This window comes from Salmo salar, chromosome 04, assembly GCF_965601325.2.
Source record: "Salmo salar chromosome 04, fSalSal1, whole genome shotgun sequence".
NCBI classification, from domain to species: Eukaryota; Metazoa; Chordata; class Actinopteri; order Salmoniformes; family Salmonidae; genus Salmo; species Salmo salar.
Window position 1 is genome coordinate 12,557,285 of NC_138294.1, and position 27,130 is coordinate 12,584,414.

Here is a 27,130-nt window from a genome sequence, read left to right on the forward strand (position 1 = left end):
GGCTCGTCACCATAAGGGGTGGAGTGAGAGAGGGAAGGAGGGGGAGAAAGGAAAGGAGGGAGAGAGACCAATGAGAGAATGAGGGGGTGGGTGTGTGAAAAGGGGTGAGGGGTGGGTGTGTGAAAGAGGGGTGAGGGGTGGGTGTGTGAAAGAGGGGCTGTGGTATGTGTGAAAGAGGGGGCGTGGTCTGTGTGGTTGGGGATGGGTAGAGATTGAAGGGGTTTAGAGGAAGTAAAAGCGTGAAAAACAAGGTAAGGATGAATGTTTGTGCATTTTAAGATAGAAAATGAACATGCTTTAATTCTGACAGATGGTGTGTAACGTGCACATGTGTGAAGGAGGGTTTTCAGGTTTCATGTGTCTTTTGAAGGGAGAAATAAAGACCGTGTGAATAATTTCATTTTAATTGTGTTAGTTGATGCTCGTCACGCATTTTTGCAAATGCCAAAATCAATGTTGTAAATGAATGCCAAAGTGCACTGCAGTCATATGACTTCAGTCCTGTTGCTCTAGGACACATTACAGTACAGAAACAAAATACTGGGACAGTTTCATGAGATTAAAGAGGCAGTCTGCCATTGTAAAAACAAAAAAACATATTTAAAGTAATTCTCATGATGATGTACCAATCGCAGAATTTAGCTTTAAACTTACATTTTGTCCCCTTTTCAATGTTCTCATCTTTACATTATGGGAACAGTAATGTGTACACACACTGTTGTTATACTAAGCATGGAAAATAAGCAGAACAAATGTTTATTTGATGCAAGACCAGATCATATGAGGGTCAGGAGATTTGAAAATCAATACACAGGAAGAAATACGTTCGTCAACAGTTTAAGAGGTTAAAAGGATGCATTATGAATTAAACATATTATTTATATGTGTCATTTAGAAAGAAGCAGAAAATTCCCCCCAAAAAAAACAACCAAAAACATGCACCACCACGCCCAGAAAAATTATACAGAAAAATGTCCTCTCTGACTCCATCTAGTGGTGGTTATCAGTAGCTTCACTGTATCAACTGAAATGAAAAATGTCCTCTCTGACTCCATCTAGTGGTGATTATTAGTAGCTTCACTGTATCAACTGAATATACTGTTATCAGTTATCAGCTGCTATCCCTGACCCTGTGACCTCTGACCCTGTGACCTGCCCAACACCATCCCTTATAAAATCCCCTTTGAGTCCTACTATGTTACCATGACAACATAACAGATACACCTCACTCAGGGGGCAGAACCCTCTGATACTGTCACCGTCTGCCTTGTGAAGTAAAGGAAACCATATTACACCATAAAGTATCCACCATAAAGTTGGAACCATCCACTCCCTGGTCATCGGTCTCCTCTCCCAAGTCATCGGTCTCCACTCCCTGGTTGAAGAATGATGTTACCATCCAGAGTTAGTTTGGTCACCATCGTGACACACAAAAAAATATACCCTTCATAATCAATGTAATCACGTTTCTCTAAAATCAATGGTAATCTCATCAGACTTCCTGTGAAATTAAAACCATAAATGTACCTTATTATGGATTTACAGTTGAGTAACAGTGTGCAAAGCTGTCATCAAGGCAAAGGGTGGCTACTTTGAAGAATCTCAAAAATGAAATGATTTGTTCAACACTTTTTTGGTTACTACATGATTTTATATGTGTTATTTCATAGTTTTGATGTATTCACCATTATTCTACAATGTAGAAAACAGTAAAAATATATAATAAACGATTAGGTGTTAGACAACAGACAATAGACAACAGGTGGAAATTATAGGCAATTAGCAAGACACCCCCAATAAAGGAGTGGTTCTGCAGGTGGTGACCATAGAGCACTTCTCAGTTCCTATGCTTCCTGGCTGATGTTTTGGTCACTTTTGAATGCTGGCGGTGCTTTCACTCTAGTGGTAGCATGAGACGGAGTCTACAACCCACACAAGTGGCTCAGGTAGTGCAGCTCATCCAGGATGGCACATCAATGCGAGCTGTGGCAAGAAGGTTTGCTGTGTCTGTCAGCGTAGTGTCCAGAGCATGGAGGCGCTACCAGGAGACAGGCCAGTACATCAGGAGACGTGGAGGAGGCCGTAGGAGGGCAACAACCCAGCAGCAGGACCGCTACCTCCACCTTTGTGCAAGGAGGAGCAGGAGGAGCACTGCCAGAGCCCTGCAAAATGACCTCCAGCAGGCCACAAATGTGCATGTGTCTGCTCAAACGGTCAGAAACAGACTCCATGAGGGTGGTATGAGGGCCCGACGTCCACAGGTGGGGGTTGTGCTTACAGCCCAACACCGTGCAGGACGTTTGGCATTTGCCAGAGAACACCAAGATTAGCAAATTCGCCACTGGCGCCCTGTGCTCTTCACAGATGAAAGCAGGTTCACACTGAGCACGTGACAGACGTGACAGAGTCTGAAGATGCCGTGGAGAACGTTCTGCTGCCTGCAACATCCTCCAGCATGACCGGTTTGGCGGTGGGTCAGTCATGGTGTGGGGTGGCATTTCTTTGGGGGGCCGCACAGCCCTCCATGTGCTCGCCAGAGGTAGCCTGACTGCCATTAGGTACCGAGATGAGATCCTCAGACCCCTTGTGAGATCATATGCTGGTGCGGTTGGCCCTGGGTTCCTCCTAATGCAAGACAATGCTAGACCTCATGTGGCTGGAGTGTGTCAGCAGTTCCTGCAAGAGGAAGGCATTGATGCTATGGACTGGCCCGCCCGTTCCCCAGACCTGAATCCAATTGAGCACATCAGGGACATCATGTCTCACTCCATCCACCAACGCTACGTTGCACCACAGACTGTCCAGGAGTTGGCGGATGCTTTAGTCCAGGTCTGGGAGGAGATCCCTCAGGAGACCATCTGCCACCTCATCAGGAGCATGCCCAGGCATTGTAGGGAGGTCATACAGGCACGTGGAGGCCACACACACTACTGAGCCTCATTTTGACTTGTTTTAAGGACATTACATCAAAGTTGGATCAGCCTGTAGTGTGGTTTTCCACTTTAATTTTGAGTGTGACTCCAAATCCAGACCTCCATGGGTTGATAAATTGGATTTCCATTGATTATTTTTGTGTGATTTTGTTGTCAGCACATTCAACTATGTATTTAATAAGAATATTTAATTCATTCAGATCTAGGATGTGTTATTTTAGTGTTCCCTTTATTTTTTTGAGCAGTGTATATATCTACATACAGTGCATTCGAAAAGTATTCAGACCTCTTGACTTTTTCCACATTATGTTACATTATGTTACAGCCTTATTCTAAAATGTATTAAATAGTCCTCCCCCCCAATCAATCCATACACAATATCCCATAACGGCAAAGCAAAAACTGTTTTTATTAAAAATAAAAAACTTAAATATTACATTTACATAAGTATTCAGACACTTCACTCAGTACTTTGTTTAAGCACCTTTGGCAGCGATTACAGCCTTGAGTCTTCCTGGGTATGACACTACAAGCTTGGCAAACCAGTATTTGGGGAGTTTCTCCCATTCTTCTCTGCAGATCCTCTCAAGCTCTGTCAGGTTGGATGGGGAGCGTCGCTGCACAGCAATTTTCAGGTCTCTCTAGAGATGTTCGATCGGGTTCAAGTCCGTGAGGAACTAAAGGTGTTCAATAAATAGCTATTCAGCTAAAGGATATTCATAGAGTATACCAAACATTAGGAACACTAATATTGAGATTCCCTCAGAACAACCTTAATAAGTCAAGGTGTGTCCTTTGGGTGTTGGACCATTCTTGATACACACCAGAAACTGTTGAGCGTGAAAAATCCAGCAGCATTGCAGTTCTTGACACAAGCCGGCGCACCTGGCATCTACTACCATACCCTGTTCAAAGGCACTTTTTTTGTCTTGCCCATTCACCCTCTGAATGGCACACATACACAATCCATGTCTCAATTGTTTCAAGGCTTCTTTAACCTGTCTCCTCCCCTTCATCTACACTGATTGAAGTGGGGTAACAGGGAATGTATTATGTGCCAGGACTATGTGCCAGGACAGGGGCTAAAAACCGGTCTCTAATTAGGTATGCCAATGTATTATTATATTTTAATCATGTTTCGTGAAGATGCTTCTGTCTACTAACTTTATTATAGGGCATGTTGGGATGTGGCCTAGAGCTTTAACAACAGGGGCTGTGTCAGGGATTTCCTTACAGTTGTTGATAATGAAATCCCACTTCCTGATGATAATGATGATGATGGCAGTCTCTCTCTCTTACGTACCCCCCCCCCCCCCCTTCTCTCCAACACAGACTGATGATGTCACCAGTGCTGGGTATGTCCTTCTTGGCTCTGGTCCTATCAGGAGGAGCCTGGGCGTTTGCTCCCATCGGGGGCGGAGCCTCCACCCACGTCAGCATCACGGAAAAAGCCGTGCTACAGAAGGTCACAGAGGTGTGCCAAGCCATCACCGAGTCAGAGGGACGAGACTTCACCCCCACGGTAAGTGTGTGTGTGTGTATGTGTGTGCGTGTGAGTGTGAGTGTGAATGTGTGTGTGTGTGAGAGAGAGAGAGAGAGAGGGAAGAGTTTTGTGTCAGAATGAGTGTTAAGATTTTCTTTTATCTAAATGTGATTTTCTTTATCTACCTTTCCCTCAATTCTGATTGGCTGATTTCTAACCTCTACCCTTTGACCTATGACCTTTCCCTGTAGGGCAATTCTGCAGAGGAGCTGGTCCAGGCCTGCCTGGGACCCAAAGCAACAGGTGAAGTGTCAGCAGCTAAGTTCAAATCTGCCCTGAACGAGATCTACATACAGAACGGACAGGTGGACAGAGACTTTGTCAACAGGTTGGTGCTACATTGAAAGAGGATGAGGTCCCCTTATTATGTCAACAGGTTGGTGCTACATTGATAGAGGATGAGGTTCCCTTATTATGTCAACAGGTTGGTGCTACATTGATAGAGGATGAGGTTCCCTTATTATGTCAACAGGTTGGTGCTACATTGATAGAGGAGGAGGTTCCCTTATTATGTCAACAGGTTGGTGCTACATTGATAGAGGAGGAGGTTCACTTATTATGTCAACAGGTTGGTGCTACATTGATAGAGGATGAGGTTCCCTTACTATGTCAACAGGTTGGTGCTACATTGATAGAGGATGAGGTTCACTTATTATGTCAACAGGTTGGTGCTACATTGATAGAGGATGAGGTTCCCTTACTATGTCAACAGGTTGGTGCTCCATTGATAGAGGATGAGGTTCACTTATTATGTCAACAGGTTGGTGCTACATTGATAGAGGATGAGGTTCTCTTATTACGTCAACAGGTTGGTGCTACATTGATAGAGCATGAGGTTCTCTTAATATGTCAACAGGTTGGTGCTCCATTGATAGAGGATGAGGTTCACTTATTATGTCAACAGGTTGGTGCTACATTGATAGAGGATGAGGTTCCCTTATTATGTCAACAGGTTGGTGCTACATTGATAGAGCATGAGGTTCCCTTACTATGTCAACAGGTTGGTGCTACATTGATAGAGCATGAGGTTCCCTTAATATGTAAGTAGCAAAGGAAAAGCAACATAAACTCAGCAAAAAAAGAAACGTCCTCTCACTGTCAACTGCGTTTATTTTCAGCAAACGTGTAAATATTTGTATGAACATAACATTTTTCAACAACTGAGACATAAACTGAACAAGTTCCACAGACGTGATGAACAGAAATGTAATAATGTGTCAAAGCAGGGGTCAAAATCAAAAGTAACAGTCAGTATCTGGTGTGGCCACCAGCTGCATTAAGTACTGCAGTGCATCTCCTCCTCGTGGACTGCACCAGATTAGCCAGTTCTTGCTGTGAGATGTTACCCCACTCTTCCACCAAGGCACCTGAAAGTTCCCGGACATTTCTGGGGGGATTATTCTAGACCTCACAGTCCGATCCAACAGGTCCCAGACGTGCTCAATGGGATTGAGATCCGGGATCTTTGGTGGCCATGGCAGAACACTAATATCTTCCCTGTAACGCACAGCGTTGAGATTGCCTGCAATGACAACAAGCTCAGTCCGATGATGCTGTGACACACCGCCCCAGACCATGACGGACCCTCCCCATCCAAATCGATCCCACTCTAGAGTACCAGCCTTGGTGTAACGCGAATTCCATCGACGTTAAACACGAATCCAACCATCACCCCTGGCGAGACAAAACCACGACTTGTCAGTGAAGAGCACTTTTTGCCAGTCCTGTCTGGTCCAGCGATGGTGGGTTTGTGCCCATAGGCGGCGTTGTTGCCGGTGATGTCTGGTGAGGACCTGCCTTACAACAGGCCTACAAGCCCTCAGTCCAGCCTCTCTCAGCCTATTGCGGACAGTCTGAGCACCGATGGAGGGATTGTGCGTTCCTGGTGTAACTCGGGCAGGTGTTGTTGCCATCCTGTATCTGTCCCGCAGGTGTGATGTTCAGATGTACCGATCCTGTGCAGGTGTTGTTACACATGGTCTGCCACTGCGAGGATGATCAGCTGTCCGTCCTGTCTCACTGTAGCGCTGTCTTAGGCGTCTCACAGTATGGACATTGCAATTTATTGCCCTGGCTACATCTGCAGTCCTCATGCCTCCTTGCAGCATGCCTATGGCACATTCACGCAGATGAGCAGGGACCCTGGGCATCTTTCTTTTGGTTTTTTTCAGAGTCAGTAGAAAAGCCTCTTTAGTGTCCTAAGTTTTCCTTGCCTACCGTCTGTAAGCTGTTAGTGTCTTAACGACCGTTCCACAAGTGCATGTTCATTAATTGTTTATGGTTCATTGAGCAAGCATGGGAAACAGTGTTTAAACCCTTTACAATGAAGATCTGTGTAGTTATTTGGATTTTTACGAATTATCTTTGAAAGACAGGGTCCTGAAAAAGGGACGTTTCTTTTCTTGCTGAGTTTACGTTTTTTTAAATCTTAATTTAACTAGTTTAACTAGTATTCCTAAGCTCATTATTGTAAACATTTAGGATGTGCATCCCTCCTACACCCTTCTTCTAACGTATGTAATATATGAACTATTTAAACAATTAATCATTGTCATTATTGTGCCAGTCCAAGTGAACATTTGGTATATCACTCCTACAGCCGTTTTCTATATAAAAGAAATTGATCATAATCTTTATTATAACAGCCCAGCCCATCATTTTAACTCTGAGGCGTTTGCTCTGGGCCGACGCCTTATCACTGATGGGGTGGCCAGCATCAAGGCCAACATACAAAAGGAGAACTTCCTGGCTGCCAGAGAGACACTGGGGAGAGTACTACACACACTACAGGTAAGAGGAGCGAGAGGGGGAGAAGGGGGGGGGTGAAAGAGGGGATATGGGTATATGCAACAGTACTGTACACAGTACAGGTAGCTAGAGAGACACTGGGGAGAGGACAGTACACAGTACAGGTAGCTAGAGAGAGACCGGGGAGAGTACTGTACACAGTACAGGTAGCTAGAGAGACACTGAGAGAGGACTGTACACAGTACAGGTAGCTAGAGAGACACTGGGGAGAGTACTGTACACAGTACAGGTAGCTAGAGAGACACTGGGGAGAGGACTGTACACAGTACAGGTAGCTAGAGAGACACTGGGGAGAGGACTGTACACAGTACAGGTAGCTAGAGAGAGACACAGTACAGGTAAGAGGACAGAGAGAGGGAGGGGGGGTGTTAAGGGTTATGAAATATTCTGTGAATGAAGGGCGGGTGGGGGGTGGGCGGGGTGACTAAGGAGAAAACTGTACCATAAAAATGCCGTAAATGTGTAAATCGCATGAAATGTATATCTGCAGGTTACATTGTATACAGTCCTTTTAGCATGATATATTATGTTTCATATGTCCTTCATCCATTTGGTATGATGTGTTACAAATTACAATTCATATGATATGTTACGAATTTCAATTTGTTATTGCTAACGTTAGCTAGTGGGCTAATGTTAGCTAGGCTAGTGGTTAGGGTTAGGGGTTAGGGTTAAAGTTAGGGTTAAGGTTAGGAGTTATGTCAAAGGGTTAAGGTAAGGGTCAGGGATAAGGGAAGGGTTAGCTAAAAGGGTTAAGGTTAGGGTTATAAGGTTAGTTAACATGCTAAGTAGTTGCAAAGTAGCTACAAAGTAGTAAGTAGTTAAAAAATTGCTAATTAGCAAAGATGTTAAAGTTGTCCGTGATGAGATTCGAACACACAACCTTTGGGTGGCTAGATGTTTGCGTTATATGCCCGGCCAACCACTCTCTGTTCATTGTCGCCTTAAGTAAACTTCTGTCTCATGTAACCATACCAAATGTAATATGTGTTCATTGTGTTCATTTCAGTGTCCAGGATAAATGTTAAAATTTACGCCATTTAGCAGACACTCTTATCCAGAGCGACTTACAGGATGCCACGCCCTGACCTGAGAGAGCCTTTTTTATGTCTCTATTTAGGTTTGGTCAGGGTGTGATTTGGGTGGGCATTCTATGTCCGTTTTTCTATGCTTTGTATTTCTTTGTTTTGGCATGGTATGGCTCTCAATCAGGGACAGCTGTACATCATTGTCGCTGATTGGGAGTCATACTTAGGCAGCCTGTTTTCCTTTGGGGTTTGTGGGTAGTTAATTTCTGTTTAGTGTTTTGCACCTGACAGAACTGTTTGGCTTTCGGTTTCTTGTTTTTTTGTTTAAAGTGTTCTATCTTTAATAAATTCATGATGAGCACTAATCACGCTGCGTCTTGGTCTACTCTCTTCAACGACGGCCGTTACAGAACTACCCACCAACAGAAGACGAAGCAGCGTGGTTTGGAGCATCAGGGGGAAGGATGGACATGGGAGTTGGAACGTCAACTCTGGGAGGACAAGCGAAGGGAGCTATGGGAACCTGAGAGGCAGCCCACCAAAAAATGTTTGGGGGGGGCACACAGTTAGTTTGGCATGGCCAGGGTTGAACCCTAAGCCAACTCCCTGTGCTTACCAGAGGCAGCGTGGTACTGGTCAGGCCCCGTGCTATGGGGTGATGCGCACGGCGTCGAGGCCGAGTATCCACAGGCCGGTGTGCTCGGTGCCAGCGTCCTGCTTTTGCCGGGGGGAAGTGGGCACCCAGCCAGTACGGGCAGTGCCAGTCCTGCGCTCGAGACCGCCAGTGCGCCTCTACGGTCCAGTGTATCCTGCTCCCCACACTAGCCCTGAGGTGCGTGTCTACAGTCTGGTACCTCCAGTACCAGCCCCACGCATCAGGCCTCCAGTGCGTCAGCCCAGTCTGGTACGTCCTGTTCCCGCTCCTCGCACTAGCCTTGAGGTGCGTGTCTCCAGTCTGGTACCTCCAGTACCAGCCCCACGCACCAGGCCCTCAGTGCGTCAGCCCAGTCCAGCTCGTCCTGCTCCTGCTCCTCGCACTAGCCCAGTGGTGCGTGTCCCTAGTCTGGCGCTTCCTAAGCCAGCCCCACGCATCAGGCCTTCAGTGCGCAGTCCCCATCCAGAGTGTCCGGCAACAGTGCCTCGTCCAGAGTGTCCGGCGACAGTGCCTCGTCCAGAGTGTCCGGCGACAGTGCCTCGTCCAGAGTGTCCGGCGAAAGTGCCTCGTCCAGAGTGTCCGGCGACAGTGCCTCGTCCAGAGTGTCTGGCGACAGTGCCTCGTCCAGAGTGTCCGGCGACAGTGCCTCGTCCAGAGTGTCCGGCGACAGTGCCTCGTCCAGAGTGTCCGGCGACAGTGCCTCGTCCAGAGTGTCCGGCGACAGTGCCTCGTCCAGAGTGTCCGGCGACAGTGCCTCGTCCAGAGTGTCCGGCGACAGTGCCTCGTCCAGAGTGTCTGGCGACAGTGCCTCGTCCAGAGTGTCCGTTGACAGTGCCTCGTCCAGAGTGTCCGGCGACAGTGCCTCGTCCAGAGTGTCCAGTGACAGTGCCTCGTCCAGTGTGTCCGGCGACAGTGCCCCGTAGAGAGACGGCCCACAGTCCGGAACCGAGAGAGTCGCCCAACAGTCCGGAGCTCCCAGAGTCGCCCTACAGTCCGGAGCTCCCAGAGTCGCCCGCCTGTCCTCCGGCGCAGCCAGAGTCGCCCGCCTGTCCTCCGGCGCAGCCAGAGTCGCCCACCAGTCCGGGGTCCGCGGCGAGGGACCCCGCTCTAGAGGCGCCACCTAAGTGGGGTGAGCCAGTGGTGGAGCGGGGTCTGCGTCCCGCTCCAGAGCCGCCACCGTGGAGAAATGCCCACCCAGACCCTCCCCTATACTTTCAGGTTTTGCGGCCGGAGTCCGAACCTTTGGGGGGGGTACAGTCACGCCCTGACCTGAGAGAGCCTTTTTTATGTCTCTATTTAGGTTTGGTCAGAGTGTGATTTGGGTGGGCATTCTATGTCCGTTTTTCTATGCTTTGTATTTCTTTGTTTTGGCCTGGTATGGCCCTCAATCAGGGACAGCTGTACATTGTTGTCGCTGATTGGGAGTCATACTTAGGCAGCCTGTTTTCCTTTGGGTTTTGTGGGTAGTTCATTTCTGTTTAGTATTTTGCACCTGACAGAACTGTTTGGCTATCGGTTTGTTGTTTTTTTGTTTAAAGTGTTCTATCTTTAATAAATTCATGATGAGCACTAATCACGCTGCGCCTTGTTCTACTCTCTTCAACGACGGCCATTACACAGGAGCAATTTGGGTTAACTGCATTGCTCAAGGGCACATTACTATGTAAGTGGACATTATAAAGCGTCATATTTTTCAGAATAAAACTATGGCCAGTTTGGGTAGCAGTTGTATTCAGGTTTTTTTTTTTTGTTGGTAAAAACAAACAATAAGCTATGTATGTCTGGCTCGCAAATTCCTTTCGTTTTTTCAATACGGCCCATTTCCTGATTGACTTTGGCACCCCTGATGTAGAGCCATGACTACAGGAAAGGGAGAGAGAGAGGGAGCGGGAGAGAGAGAAAGGGAGAGAGAGAGAGAGGAGGATGGAAAGAAAAGAAGGGGGAAGTCCAACACTTTCAAGAATCAAGGGAGATAAGATCAGGAGCTGCAGACCAGCCACCAACACCCTGAGATAAATCAGACATTTCTTTAGACCTGCATCTGATGGCGCCTCACAGAGACTGGAGAACAGCCAGCAACACTGCCCCCCCACCACTTTTCCCTAATTAACTGCATGCAGATACAATGAGCTATGCCCAAGCCGCACACAGTCAAAGAGGCCCCTCTACAGTACCCTCTTCAAATCCCCCTACAACCTCCCTCCCATGCGACCAGACCAGACCTGCCTCTGACATGGTCAACCAGACCTGGCCCATCACAGCAAAGCTCTATCAGACCAGGCCCACCTCAACTCAGCCCAGCTCTACACAGCACCGACCACTACCCTAGGGTCTGGTAAAACAATGTTAAGGGTAGTGCACCACATGATGCAGTCCACAACATGTATCATTCCTGCCCCCCATGGCAGCTCCAACCCTGCAACAGGAGCCACACCCAGGCCTCCTGTGCACATCCAAAATGGAGCATTGGCAGCCACTCCGGTCCCCTGCACCCACTCCGGTCCCCTGCACCCACTCCGGTCCCCTGCAGCTACTCCGGTCCCTTGCAGCTACTCCGGTCCCCTGCAGCCACTCCGGTCCCCTTTCAGATAATTCAGAGTCAAAGATAAATCTAACCCTTGGTTTCTTCTGAGCTATCTGAGCTCATTCAGATGAGAAATCAGGCCTGGGCCAAAGCAAGGAAAAGTGACTGTGTAGTTGTCTGGCAATCTCTCAGACAACTGAGAAACAGACGTACTATCTCGGTTAAGAAAGCTTGTTCAGCTCTATCTCTGGCTCTGCTGGTGATCGTAATGTTTTTTGTTGAAAATAGTAAATGTACTGAAACGTACAAATTCCTCTTCTTTCCTGCCTCAGCAAGTTCTGTCTGACTCTGGCGTCATAACGGAGAACATTGGGATACGTGGTGCTTTTTTATCATAATTTTATCTCGGCAGGCTTTTTATTTTGAGAGAAACTGTGGTTTAATTTACACTGGTCAATCAATCGACTGCTCTTCCCTCTTCCAGCCCTCTAGCTGACTTGACTGTTAACCCGTCAACTTCTCGTAAATATTTTGTTGTCATTGCAACAACTCACTGTGATGTGCTAGATGCCTTGCTTAAGATTCATGTAAAATAATCCACTGGGCTGATATGCTTGATCCATCCACTCTGCCCCCCTGATTGTTGAATCATTAACCTATATTTTGAATCTGATGGACTCCCGAGTGGTGCAGCGGTCTAAGGCACTGCATCTCAGTGCTACAGGCGTCACTACAGACCCTGGTTTGATTTCAGGTCGTATCACAATCCGGCCATGATTGGTAGTCCAATAGGGTGGCTCACAATTGGCTCAGCGTCGTCCGGGTTTGGCCGGGGTAGGCTGTCATTCTAAATAAGAATTTGTTCTTAACTGACTTGCCTGGTTAAATAAAGGTTAAAAATGAAAGATTATATATGATACTATCCCCCAAGGTTTGGAAGGCGGCCCATGTGCTCCCCTTTCACAAAGTGATGGCCTTGTGAGCTAAATAATGAATCGCCCTATCCCTAAACGTTCTTGCCTAGCTAAAAATGTTAGAATCCTTGATTCATTCTCAAGCCAAGATCTTTCTTTGAAACGTACATCAGTCAGGTTTTAGACCAGGTCATAGCACTATCTCTGCTGCATCCATGGTTCTAAATGATGTGGCTAACTGTATGGATAAAAGGCAACATTGTGCTGCTCTCTGTCATCAACCTGTCAAAGGCTTTTGATCCTTTTGACCAGTCACTGCTCATTCAGACGCTTTCCTTAACTGGCCGTGAACAGGCTGCATGGAATTGCTTTCAAAACCACTTAACAGATTGAACTTAATGCATACCTACTCAGGTTTCCTGGATATTAAGAAAGGGGTCCCGTAGGGGTTGATTGAATTGTCTATCTTATATCTAGAAGATAAAAGAAAGCTCAGGAAATATGTATTTTTTATACATATTAAACCGCTTTTTTGGGGGGCATGCACAAAACTACCTCCATACTGACATTATTTATTTGAACCGGTAACGAGTCCCGTGACACGTGGGGTCACATTTGTTTGTAGCCCAAATGGTTCAGACGCTACCAACAGAAGTTGGTACATCAATGGTACCGACTTCAGATGAGTCTCGTGGGGCAAAATGGAGACTGCCATTATGTTCGTGAGAGTCTCATCTTTTCATAGTATGGTTATTATAGTAAGTAAGCCAAACCGTTCGGACGCTACAGACATTTTCCTGAGAAGACCGATTTTCGGGATGTCTCTTGGTCTGACAAACACCTTTGACCACAGATAGGCGGATGCAGTGGTTTGAGAGGCAGCCCATGCAGTGGTTTGAGAGGCAGCCCATGCAAAAAACAGATATCTCTACCTTAAACTGACGGATTTTGATGGGGATTTTTTATTATGTTACTTAGATCGATGCAACCGTCCTTCAATAGACTCTAGTACAGGGGTGGGCAAACTTTTTGGCTCGAGGGCCACATCGGGATTTTGAAATTCAACTGAGGGACGCATTTTCTGAGGGTCCAATTGTTTGTTAAAATGTATTTGAATTGGCCTCCCGAATGGTGCAGTGGTCTAAGGCACTGCATTGCAGTGCTTGAGGTGTCACTACAGACCCAAGTTCGATCCCTGGCTGTGATGGGGAGACCCATAAGGTGGCGCACAATTGGACCAGTGTTGTCTGGGTTAGGAGAGGGTTTGGTAGGCTGAGATTTCCTTGTCCCATCGCAACTCCTGTGGCGGGCTGGGAGCATGCATGCTGACATGGTCACCAGGTGTACGGTGTTTCCTCCAACACATTGGTGCGGCGGGCTTTGTGTCAAGAAGCAGTGCGACTTGGCTAGGTCATGTTTTGCCTCTCTCGAGTCCGTAAAAGATTTACTGCAATGGGACAAGACTGTAACTACCAATTGGATACCACGAAATTGGGGGTACATTTTTTTAAATATATATTTATGTCTCCTTGCCTGTGCTTAAACAGATTATTCAACTGATGTTCCTATCGGTCCTAGACTATGGCGACATCATCTATATGAATGCAGCTGCCACTTCATCAAAGCCATTAGATGCAGTTTATCATAGCGTACAGCGCTTTATTACAAGTGACAATTTTACTACTCATCAAAGTATTCTCTACAAGAAAGTTGGTTTGACCTCTTTGATGTCACATAGGTTGATACGTTGCTATGTTTTAATTTCTAAAGCCCTTTTACAAAAAATTCCCACTATACCTTACATCATTACTAAACTTTAGACATACGAGTTACCACACCTGGTCTCAGGGATGGCATACTGTCCTTTGGTCTCTACTGAGTTAAGTTAATCAGCATTTTGTTTTATTCTAAATGTTGTTAAATGTGATGTTTTGGTGCCTCTAGGTCAGTTCAGAAAGCTGATTGAGGACCTTATTACTGATGAATGTGTTTTTTTTTATGACCATGTTTTTGATTTAGGGGAGCATATAGAAGTGGTTTAATAAGTGGGGGGGACATCAAATTAATATTATATTTACATTTTTTGTCGGATAAACACTCCAAACAACCTACTGACCGCTCGGAGGTGTCCGCATGGTCCTAAAGTACACCGTTGCCAAGTTTTTGTATCACATTCCAGTGATAAAACTGGGGGGGACAAAATATAATTTCAGAATGTGGGGGGGACATGTCCTCCCTTCTCCAGTAAAAGTTGTGCCCCTGTTTTTGATGTGTGGATTTTCTGTAATTTATGTAATTTAGGGCTGATCTGTAAAAGTGACATTGGTCTCAGTTTGAGTCCCTGATAAAATAAAGGTTAAATACAATTTAAAAGAATAAAAAGGTAAGGAATAAAAGGATAGAGGGAGAAGGGGGGAGAGAAAGAAAACATCTATCTCACCACTCATCTCTCGTTTCATATTTAGCCTTGGCTCAAGTGTTATCATCTGAACCAAGTATACTTCTATCTTGAGGTGTCTGTAATAGGGAATTAGATAGATATCTTTCCCACAGACACAGACTTGGTAAATAATACATGCTTGTGTTTTGTCAGGACTTCTACAGCCACAGTAATTGGGTGGATCTGGGATACACTGAACCCTACGCCAACCTGATCCGCCCCGATCTCCCACTGGAAAACCTGGCAGGTAGGGAGGGCTTGTGTTAATGCAGCAACGAGGACAGCTAGGAACCAACTGGAGGGAGGGAGGGAGGGCTTGTGTTAAAGCAGCAACGAGGACAGCTAGGAACCAACTGGAGGGAGGAAGGGTGGTAGGACAGGGAGGGAGGGAGGGAGGGTGGTAGGACAAGGAAGGAGGGAGGGTGGTAGGGAATGATGGAAGGAAGGGGGGAGGGTGATATGGAATGTGAAGAAAAAGAACGATAGCAGATAAAAACAGGAGACGAGATAAAGAGATAAATCTGAGGACGCATGACTTGACCTTCGCCTCTCCCGAGCCCGTTGGGGAGTTGCAGCGATGAGACAAGAAGGTAATTGGAACGCAATTGGATATCAGGAATTTGCGGAGATAAAAAGGGGGATAAATACAAAAATTAAATATAAAGAAAAAAAAATGTAAATGCCAAAAATATAACAAATGGAAGTCCTTTATACTGCAACACATCTACACTATTTATATAAGGGGATTAGGCTATTTCACCACACCCGTTGCTGACAGGTGTATAAAATCGAGCACACGGCCATGCAATCTCCATAGACAAACATTGGCAGTAGAATGGCCTTACTGAAGACTTCACTGACTTTCAACGTGGCACCGTCATAGGATGCCACATTTCCAACAAGTCAGTTTGTGAAATTTCTGGCCCGCTAGACCTGCCCAGGATAACTGTAAGTGCTGTTATTGTGAAGTGGAAATGTCTAGGAGCAACAATGCGAACTGGTAGGCCACACAAGCTCACAGAATGGGACCATGTGCTGAAGCGTGTAAAAAATGTATGTCCTCGGATGCAACACTCACCACCGAGTTCCAAACTGCTTCTGGAAGCAACTACTGCACAATAACGTTTCGTAGGGAGCTTCATGAAATGGGGTTCCATGGCCGAGTAGCCTCACACAAGCCTAAGATCACCATATGCAATGCCAAGCGTGTTGTAAAGCTCGCCACCATAGGACTCTGGAGCAGTGGACATGCATTCTTTGGAGTGATGAATCACGCTTCACCATCTGGCAGTCCGACGGACTAATATGGGTTTGACGGATTCCAGGAGAACGCTACCTACCTCATTGCATAGTGCCAACTGTAAAGTTTGGTGGAGGAGGAATAATGGTCTGGGGCTGTTTTTCATGGTTTGGGCTAGGCCCCTTAGTTCCAGTGAAGGGAAATCTTAACGCTACAGCATACAATTACATTCTAGATGATTCTGTACTTCTGAATTTGTGGCAACAGTTTGGGGAAGGCCCTTTCCTGTATCAGCTTGACAACGACCCCATGCCACAAAGCGAGGTCCATAGAGAAATGGTTTGTTGAGATTGGTGTGGAAGAACTTGACTGGCCTGCACAGAACCCTGACCTCAACCCCATCGAACACCTTTGGGATGAATTGGAACGCTGACTGCGAGCCAGGCCTAATCGCCCAACATCAGTGCCCGACCTCACTAATGCTCTTGTGGCTGAATGGAAGCAAGTCCCGCAGCAATGTTCAAACATCTAGTAGAAAGCCTTCCCAGAAGAGTGGAGGCTGTTATAGCAGCAAAGGGGGACCAACTCCATATTATTGCCCATGATTTTGGAATGAGATTTTCGACGAACAGGTGTCGACATACTTTTGGTCATGTAGTGTATTTGTATGCGTTGTAGAAACTACTGGGGGCTAGCAAATTGGCTTGTCTCACTGGTGATGTGTTGAGGTGTAGTGATATGTTTTGGGGAATTTAGAGATATCTTTCTATTATTTTGAATGACAGTGAACAAAAGTATTTCATATATTGTATAGATCAATAAAAACAAAGAAGTTTAATAAAATACTTATTTTATTATGAATATAATGTGTGTCCCTCAGTTTTGTCATTTGTGTTACCCCCTTGAAAATCACAGATGAAACAGATATACAATGACCTTGAGCGTTCGAGCCTAGTGGTTAGAGCATTGGGCCAGTAACCAAAAGGTTGCTGGATCGAATCCCTGAGCTGACAAGGTAAAAATCTGTCATTCTGCCCCTGAGCAAGGCAGTTAACCCGCTGTTCCCCGGGCCCCGAAGACGTGGATGTCGATTAAGGCAGCCCTCCGCACCTCTCTGATTCAGAGGGTTTGGGTTAAATGTGGAAGACACATTTCAGTTGAATGCCTTCAGTTGTACAACAGACTAGGTATTCCCCTTTCCAGTGGCAAAGGGTTATCTGGGGAGGATTTATGTTTAAAAAAATATTAGCTAATCACACCCTTTTAGTATGTCATACATTTGAGGATTCAAATGTGTCTCATTCCATTGTGTCACTTGGTGTTAGCCAATTTAAATGAAGGGAAATAACACTGTGAGCAAAATCATTAATCACATAACTAGTAAATAATTTTTTAAGATTTGATGACATTTCAGCATTTGTGGCCTCCATTTCAGAAAATCCACATTTACTTAAAATGTCTTATTGGTGTTACCATCATTGATGTTACTACTCCTACTGGTGGCAGAATGTTATTATAATGGTAAAAAATATTTTAAGTTAGTTTAAGGTCCCATATTAGTTCATTTAGAATGGGAAGATGTACCCAAATGCATTCATATAAAAATACATCTAATATTTTTTTTGTCACCGTAATTTAAGAATGACCCTTGAAAATTGAGTTTTGATTTTGTAGATGTTAAAACCCCGACCTGCAGTGACTGTGCCAATGGGGGGTTCTGTTCCAACTCCATCCTGCCCAACATTCTTAATGAGAAGAAACTCACCTCTGGATACATGGGGATCTTGTCCTCAGCTAAGCCTAAAGGTACACACACGTACACGTACACACACACACACATACACATACACATACACACACACTACCTTCCCCAGATACCCACACACTCTCTGTATAACACCCATCATCACCTCTCTTCTCCCAGGTAAGTGTAGTCATGGCGGTGCAGCTGACCTGACCAGCTCCAAGGCTCCTCGCGGGGGCATCAGCAAGGATGAGCGTCGCTCTGACAACGTGGCCCTGCACACCGCTGCTGTCACCGTGGCAACGAAGGCCACCCTCCAGCTGCTGGACGACATCCGGGGCGCCGCCGGTGACAACAACTACCTACGGTACGGAGAGGGGTAGAGGGGGGTGAAGGGGAGGAGAGGGGTAGGGTGGGGTGGAGGGGAGGAGAGGGGTAGAGGGGGTGAAGGGCAGGAGAGGGGTAGAGGGGGGTGAAGGAGAGGAGAGGGATAGAGGGGGGTGAAGGGGAGGAGAGGGGTGAAGGAGAGAATAGGGGTAGAGGGGGATGAATTGGACAGGTAGAGGGGGGAGAGGAGAGGGGTAGAGAGGGGTGAAGCAGAGGAGACGGGTAGAGAGCGGGTAAAGGGGAGGAGATGGGTAGAGGGGGGTGAAGGGTAAAGGGGGGTGAAGGGGAGGAGAGGGGGGGAAGAGGGAAATACCCATGTTGAAGTTACTCACACTCTCTCTCTTTATCTCTCTCTCTCTCTCTCCCACAGCTTCATGGGCGTAGCGCGTTCGTCAGTAGTTGTTTTTGTGATCGACACCACGGGGAGCATGAGTGATGACATCCTTGAAGCCAAGAGAGTCGTCTATGAGATCATCGACAGCAAGAAGGGAACGCAGGATGAGCCCTCCCAGTACATCCTGGTCCCATTCAACGACCCAGGTAAAGCTGGCTTTACACTCCACCAAGCATTCTCCTTAGCAAAACCTCATTGACAAACTCTGGCATTCATCGAAATGCTGGTGCGGTTTGTGGTTAAGTCAGGAAGTGGTTAGTGAGCACTGTGTGTGTGTGTGTGTATGTAGAGTTCGGACCCCTGATAAAAACGACAAACCCTGATGTAATGAAAGCAGAGATCGCTAACCTCACGGCTGATGGAGGCGGAGACCTCCCTGAGATGTGCCTATCAGGGCTCCAGGTACAGTGATTGACATGACTATCTTCCAATCAGGTTTCAGATATAATACCTTTCTCTATAGTGCACCTGACAATAAATAAAGACATGAAATACTCTCTCTCTCTCTCTCTCTCTCTCTCTCTCTCTCTCTCTCGCTCTCTCTCTCTCTCTCTCTCTCTCTCTCTCTCTCTCATTTCAATTCAATTCAAGGGGCTTTATTGGCATGGGAAACATATGTTTACGTTGGATAAAAAAAGTGAAACAAACAATAAAAACAGTAAATATTACACTCACACAAGTTCCAAAAGAATAAAGACATTTCAGACGTCATATCATGTCTATATACAGTGTTGTAACGATGTGCAAATAGTTAAAGTACAAAAGGAAATATAAATCAAAGTAAATATGGGTTGTATTTACAATGGTGTTTGTTCTTCACTGGTTACCCTTTTCCTGTGGTATCAGGTCACAAATCTAGCTGCTGTGATTGCACAATGTGGTATTTCACCCAATAGATACCGGAGTTGATCAAAATATGATTTTTTTAGAATTCTTTGTGGGTCTGTGTAATCTGAGGGAGAAGTGTGTCTCTAATATGTTCATACATTTGGCAGGAGGTTAGGAAGTACAGCTCAGTTTCCACCTAATTTTGTGGACAGTGTTTACATAGCCTGCCTTCTCTTGAGAGCCAGGTCTGCCTACTGCGACCTTTCTCAATAGCAAGGCTATGCTCACTGAGTCTGTACATCGTCAAAGCTTTCCTTAATTTTGGTTCAGTCACAGTGTTCAGTTATTCTGCCACTGTGTACTCTCTGTTTAGGGACAAATAGCATTCTAGTTTGCTCTGTTTTTCTGTTAATTCTTTCCAATGTCTCAAATAATGATCTTTTTGTTTTCTCATGATATGGTTGGGTCTAATTGTGTTGATGTCCTGGGGCTCTGTGGGGTCTGTTTGTGTTTGTGAACAGAGCCCTAGGACCAGCTTGACTAGGGGACTCTTCTCCAGGTTGATGGCTTTGTTATGGAAGGTTTGGGAATCGCTTCCTTTTAGGTGGTTGTTGAATTTAACAGCTCTTTTCTGGATTTTGATATCTCTCTCTCTCTCTAGTTGGCGCTGACCGGTGCCCCTGCGTCGTCCAACATCTATGTTTTCACAGATGCCATTGCTAAGGACATTGAATTGAAGGAAACGATTGTGGCCCTGATCAGGAGCACTAAGTCAACCGTGAGCACTTCCTCAAATACTTCCTGTTTTAGAAGAAAACATTTCCTGCAGTTCAGGATTGTATTCATTAGGCCACACAGTAGCAAAATGCAGCAAAATGCGCAATTCTTATTGGACAAGTAGTCACTGCCTTTTTTCTTTCTTTCTTCATTTGGTGCCTAATGAATACGACCAGGCAAACTCTCTCAAACACACCTATGTGTCTCTCCAGGTGTCTTTCTTCATGACTGGTGATGGTGATGGTGCTAGAAGGAGGAGGCGTGGAGTAGAGTCCAGCGAAGCTACATTCGAGACCTACAAGGACCTGGCGCTGGCGTCTGGTGGTCAAGCAATCAGTGTCACCAAGGAAAATCTGCCCCAGGCCACTGACGTCATCATCGACTCCTCCACCTCCGCTCTGGTGAGTCGACACTGGCGGCCATTTTGTTTTGGATCCGTTTTTTATTTAAAATCATTCAAAACTTGATGAATGAAAAACAAATATGTGCTTAATGAACTTTTAAAATGCCTAGGCATGTCAAAATAACATAACATAATATCATAGCATAACATAGCATAGCATAACATAGAACACTGTAGCATAACATAAAATAACATCACATAACATAAAATAACATAGCATAACATAGCATAGCATACTGTAGCTTAACATAAAATAACATAGCATAGCATAACATAGCATACTGTAGCTTAACATAAAATAACATAGCATAGCAAAACCAGTAATCCCAGCCCCGTCCCGCAGGAGGCCTTTTGCCTCTTGGTAGGCCGTCATTGTAAATAAGAATTTGTTCTTAACTGACTTGCCTAGTTAAATAAAGGTTAAATAAAGGTTCAATAAAATACATTAAATGAAAACAGTAGGTAACTATTTATGTTACTTCCACTTTCTCTCCTCTCTCATTCTGTCCTCCTCCTCCTCAGGTGATAGTCCTACAGCGAGCGAGGAACCCAGGCAGAGCTGAGACATTCTCCTTCCTGCTGGACGAGTCTCTGAACAACATCACCATCTATATCACTGGAAAGTCCCTCACCTTCACCCTGAAGAACCCTGCAGGTAAGAACCTCAAACATCACTGGAAAGTCCCTCACCTTCACCTTGAAGAACCCTGCACGTAAGAACCTCAAACACCTAGACAGATCTAAGGTAAGGTTTTAGGTAAGGGTTCACCTCACAGAGTAGGATGACTTTTCCTCTGGACACTGACCTAAGGTCAGAAGTGGAGAATCTTGGTTGCTGCCCTATAGCCAGCCGGTGCGATGGGGATGTGTGAGCAGTGGTGGAAAAAGTACTCAATTGTCATACTTGAGTAAAAGTAAAGAAACCTTAAAAGAAAATGACTCAATTAAAAGTGAAAGTTATCCAGTAAACTTGAGTAAAAGTCTAAAAGTATCTGGTTTTAAATATACTTAAGGACAGTAGGAGAAAAAGTAATCAATAGTCATACTTGAGTAAAAGTACAAAGTAAAAGTAAATGCTATACATCAAATTCCTTATTAAGCAAACCAGATGGACAGACACGGGCACACTCCAACATAATTTACAAGCACAGTATTTGTGTTTGTGAGTCCGCCAGATCAGAGGCAGTAGGGATGACAAAGCGTTATATTGATAGGTGCCATAATTCTGTCCTGCTTGAGCATTCTAAATGTAACGAGTACTTTTAGCTGCAGGGAAAATGTATGGAGTAAAAAGTACATTATTTATTTTAGGAATGTAGTGGAGTAAAAGTAAAAGTTATCAAAAATATGAATAGTACATTAAACTACAGATACCCCCAATAAACAACTTACTTAAGTACTTTACACCCCTGTGTGTGAACCAACCAGGCTTGAATGTGTTCCACCAGGTATGTTTGACTGGCATCCTGCAATAATCCCATTTCACCCTCCTTGCCCCTACAGGTGTGACCCAGAAACAGAATGAGGCCAACGGGGAACTGGGGACTGTCCAGACGGTGGGCAACCTCTACCGGGTCCGTCTGGCCCCCGACAAACATACGGGATTATGGGAAATCAGCATGAACTCCAACCAGCCCTACACACTGAAGGTCACGGGTGAGTTACCATAGAGATAGCCTATTCTGTTTAATTATGTGTGTCATGCTCATGCTCAACACTAGAGGGCAGCCATACAGTACCCAGACCTGGGTTCAAAAACTGTTTTTAAATCATTTAGAATACTTTAAAATACTATTTAAAACCATGTCAAAACGATTTAACAATTTGAACCCAGGTCTGGAAGAGCCATATAGAGAAGGGAGAGAATACAGCCCTCACTCACTGTGTCTGTCTGCAGTCTGGTCTCATAGACTAGATGTAACATAGTAAAAGTAAATATTGGAAACTCAAGTTAGTATGATATGTTACGTTTACATTTTGGTATACGTTTGGTATGGTTACATAAGACAGAAGGTTTCTTAAAACCTCTCTAAGTTATGTGGGACGAAATCGTCCCACCTACTCAACAGCCAGTGGAATCGAGTGGCACGATATTCAAATACCTTAAAAATGCTATTACTTCAATTTCTCAAACATATGACTATTTTACACCATTTTAAAGACAAGACGCTCCTTTATCTAACCACATTGTCCGATTTCAAAAAGGCTTTACAATGAAAGCAAAACATTAGATTATGTCAGGAGAGTACCCAGCCAGAAATAATCACACACCCATTTTTCAAGCTAGCATATAATGTCACAAAAACCAAAACCACAGCTAAATGCAGCACTAACCTTTGATGATCTTCATCAGATGACACTCCTAGGACATTATGTTATACAATACATGCATGTTTTGTTCAATCAAGTTCATATTTATATCAAAAAACAGCTTTTTACATTAGCATGTGACGTTCAGAACTAGCATTCCCACCGAACACTTCCGGTGAATTTACTAAATTACTCACGATAAACGTTCACAAAAAACATAACAATTATTTTAAGAATTATAGATACAGAACTCCTTTATGCAATCGCTATGTCCGATTTTAAAATAGCTTTTCGGTGAAAGCACATTTTGCAATATTCTGAGTACATAGCCCAGCCATCACGGGCTAGCTATTTAGACACCCACCAAGTTTAGCCCTCACCAAAGTCAGATTTACTATAAGAAAAATTGGATTACCTTTGCTGTTCTTCGTCAGAATGCACTCCCAGGACTTCTACTTCATCCACAAATGTTGTTTTGGTTCAAAATAATCCATAGTTATGTTCAAATATCCTCTGTTTTGTTCTTGCGTCCAGACACTATCCGAACGGTGACACGCGGACGCATGTCGTGACAAAAAAATTCAAAATATTCCATTACCGTACTTCGAAGCATGTCAAACGCTGTTTAAAATCAATTTTTATGCCATTTTTCTCGTAAAATAGCGATAATATTCTGACCGGGAGACGTCTTTTTCGTTCAAAGACTGAAAATGTAAAATGGACTCCGTCTCTTTGTTCTCAGATCGACCACTATCCAAATGCGCTACTGTTTTTCAGCCTGGGACTGCAAAGTCATCATTCAACGTTCTGGCGCCTTCTGAGAGCCTATGGGAGCCTTAGAAAGTGTCACGTTACAGCAGAGATCCTCTGTTTTCAATAAAGAGGGTATAGAAGGCCAAGAAATGGTCAGAGAGGGCACTTCCTGTATAGAATCTTCTCAGGTTTTGGCCTGCCATATGAGTTCTGTTATACTCACAGACACCATTCAAACAGTTTTAGAAACTTTAGGATGTTTTCTATCCAAATCAAACAATTATATGCATATTCTAGTTTCTGGGCAGTAGTAATAACCAGATTAAATCGGGTACGTTTTCTATCCGAATGTGAAAATACTGCCCCCTACCCTAGAGAAGTTAAGGCAAAAACAAAAAGAGGGTAGATGGGTGTATAATGCAAATTGTCTAGCAAACCAAAGGTTACGTGTTCAAATCTCACCATGGACAACTTTAGCATTTTAGCTAATTAGCAACTTTGCAACTACTTAGCATGTTAGCTAGACCTAAGCCGAACCTTAACCCTTTTAACTAACTCTTCCCCTAACCCTAACCGTAGCTATTTGACCTAACTCCTAACCTTAACCCTAATCCAGGGGTCTCCAACCTTTTCTAGCATGAGTGTTACTTAAACAAAAAATGTAAATGTCACAAGCTACAACATTTTTATATAGCTTTCAAATAGACGCATTCTTGTCATGTCCCCTGTGACTCTTCCCCGGGCCTTTAATGTACAAGAGAAAGTAAAGCACTGTGTTCTGTCAATGTATCTGGTAAAATAATGGTTAATAAACAACTGTCAATAATTTATTTATTTATTATTTATAGATTATTTTCCAAATTATGTTTTTTCAGTTTTATTTCTTCTAGTTTTAGAGTATACTTTTTTTCACTCTCAAAATTACAATTGTTCATAGAGAAACAACAAAGGGGAATGTTCTGAGTCCATGCCAACGAAATAACAAAGGGGAATGTTCTGAGTCCATGCCAACGAAACAACAAAGGGGAATGTTCTGAGTCCATGCCAACGAAATAACAAAGGGGAATGTTCTGAGTCCATGCCAACGAAATAACAAAGGGGAATGTTCTGAGTCCATGCCAACGAAATAACAAAGGGGAATGTTCTGAGTCCATGCCAACGAAATAACAAAGGGGAATGTTCTGAATCCATGCCAACGAAATAACAAAGGGGAATGTTCTGAGTCCATGCCAACGCTTGAATCACATCTGAATTTTCAAAAATATTTGTAATATATTTGTGTTGTGTAATTCCACTTTAATTGCGCATCTGGCCCTTTAATTGCATATCTAGCAAGTGAGGAATGTGCCATCTAACTGGTCGGTCTAATGATGGTTCTGTACTGCTACTGCTCATTTCATGGCAAAGTTTGCAAATAACAAATTATAGATACATGTTTTTAGTTAATGACAGTTTGCAGTGGAACACTGCAAATTGCATATACTTTCAGAATTGTTTGGCGAGCTACTCTTAGGTGGGCTGCGAGCTACTGGTATCCCTAACCCCTAGCCTAGCTACCATTAGCCAGCTACTTAACGTTGTTAAGTTCTCATTTTACAACTGCGACCTGGCCAAGATAAAGCCAAGCACTGCGACACAAACAACAACAAAGTTACACATGTAATAAACAAACGTACAGTCAATAACACAACAGAAAAAGTTGATATACATTGTGTGCAAATGGCGTGAGGAGGTAAGGCGAAGTAATTACAATTTAGCAAATTAACACCAGAGTTATAGATGTGCAGATGATGATGTGGAAGTAGAAATACTGGTGTGCAAAAAAGTAAATAAAAACAATATGGGGATGAGGTAGGTAGATTGGATGGGCTATTTACAGATGGGCTGTATACAGCTGTAGCTATCAGTAAGCTGCTCAGATAACTGATGCTTAAAGTTCGTGAGGGAGATATAAGTCTCCAACTTCAGTGATTTTTGCAATTTGTTCCAGTCATTGGCAGCAGAGAACTGGAAGGAAAGGCGGCCAAAGGAGGTGTTGGCTTTGGGGGTGACCAGTGAGATATACCTGCTGGAGTGCGTTAACCACCTAGCCAACGTTAGCCACAACAATTTGGAATTAGTAATATATCATAGGTTTTGCAAATTTGTAACATATTGAATGTTTTGTAATTTCGTAACATATTTACAATTCGTAACATATTGTACCAATTGCAATTTGTAACATATAATCCGAAATGGATGATGGACATCCACAAATTAATACATAACATAGGAAATATAACACTAAATGGAGTGTCTCGGATTTACGTACAGAATAATACAAAATTGTGCGACCAAGTCGATGTGTGTTCATGCGTCCGTGTGTTTGTCTCCAGGTCAGAGTACCATTTCCTTCATTTATAACTTTGTGGAGACCTTCGATGGACCTCACCCAGGATACGCCCTCATCTCTGGCCGTCCGCAAGCAGGTAAACACAACAACATCATCATCATAACATCATTATCATATCAAGCAGCTAATCTGTCAATCATAATTTTACTCTGGCGATGTCATGGCGACATAATCTACTTGAATGCAGCTGCGACTTAAAACACTAGAACCGCCTGGCCTTTCAGCATATAAATACCCGCTAGAGAACGTTGCCGGGCGTCCATTTTAGCATATGCATCAGATGCATATCAACCTGCAAGGTGTCCAAACATAAGCTCCAACGCTTGTTAAATATTGCATAAACTATTGTAAAGTATTAATTACATTTAGAAATATTTGTGAAAATATATATATTTCTGTAGTTATTTGTTTAGATAGAGTCCAAGGATATGTTTTGTATTATTCTACAAAGTCCTCCAAAAAATGTAGGCCTATAGCCTATTTTCGTTTCCCTTACAAAAAAAACATTACAGTGTAATCCATTTTTCTACTTTATTTGTAGATTCGACTATTAATAGAGTTATAATAATTAATAAAGTCCAGTTGTATTTTTTTTTGGTCAAAGTAGAAACCAAAAAGCTTCTGCTGATGAAAATAATAATAATAATATAACTAGCCAGGTGCACATGTGAAATTATTTTCTGTATTCCTAAACAAAAGCACCAGCGCATGAACAATTGTAAAGGATGAATTGCATAAAGAAATATTCATGAAAATATATTAATGACAAGATATAAAAACAGTCATTTGTTGATTGTATCAGACACAGTATTGTGCCCGTATACCCGTGCCTTTAGCATGAATCAACCTCGTCCTCTCTTTATGCTTCAGGTCCACAGACCTCACACAGCTTGCAAACAAATCGGTTGCAGTGAACAATGTTTTCACGGGCCTTGTTTCGTGTGCACCTGCCTACTTGACAGTCTGTCTTCTTTTTCCCAGTGGGAGCTGGGGAGCTTGGGGAAGAGGGAGAGCAGGACACGCTGCGGCCTTGGCAGCCTGCTAGGCGGCTGTAGCT

The 27,130-nt window shown here is 44.2% G+C and overlaps 1 protein-coding gene across 1 annotated transcript in view; it reads left to right on the top strand.

Moving 5' to 3' along the window:
• The first annotated feature begins 153 nt into the window (after positions 1-153).
• vwa11 (von Willebrand factor A domain containing 11) overlaps positions 154-27,130 on the top strand; it is a 32,297-nt gene continuing 5,320 nt past the window's right edge. Inside the window, exons 1-14 of the mRNA XM_014209910.3 lie at positions 154-251; positions 4,266-4,455; positions 4,668-4,804; positions 7,122-7,266; positions 14,999-15,092; positions 17,760-17,891; positions 18,010-18,196; positions 18,587-18,756; positions 18,900-19,012; positions 20,100-20,216; positions 20,428-20,616; positions 21,141-21,273; positions 22,122-22,274; positions 26,057-26,149. Of these exons, the coding sequence (XP_014065385.2) occupies positions 4,270-4,455; positions 4,668-4,804; positions 7,122-7,266; positions 14,999-15,092; positions 17,760-17,891; positions 18,010-18,196; positions 18,587-18,756; positions 18,900-19,012; positions 20,100-20,216; positions 20,428-20,616; positions 21,141-21,273; positions 22,122-22,274; positions 26,057-26,149 (1,849 nt within the window). The 5' untranslated portion in view covers positions 154-251; positions 4,266-4,269. The remainder of the gene's footprint in view (positions 252-4,265; positions 4,456-4,667; positions 4,805-7,121; positions 7,267-14,998; positions 15,093-17,759; positions 17,892-18,009; positions 18,197-18,586; positions 18,757-18,899; positions 19,013-20,099; positions 20,217-20,427; positions 20,617-21,140; positions 21,274-22,121; positions 22,275-26,056; positions 26,150-27,130) is intronic.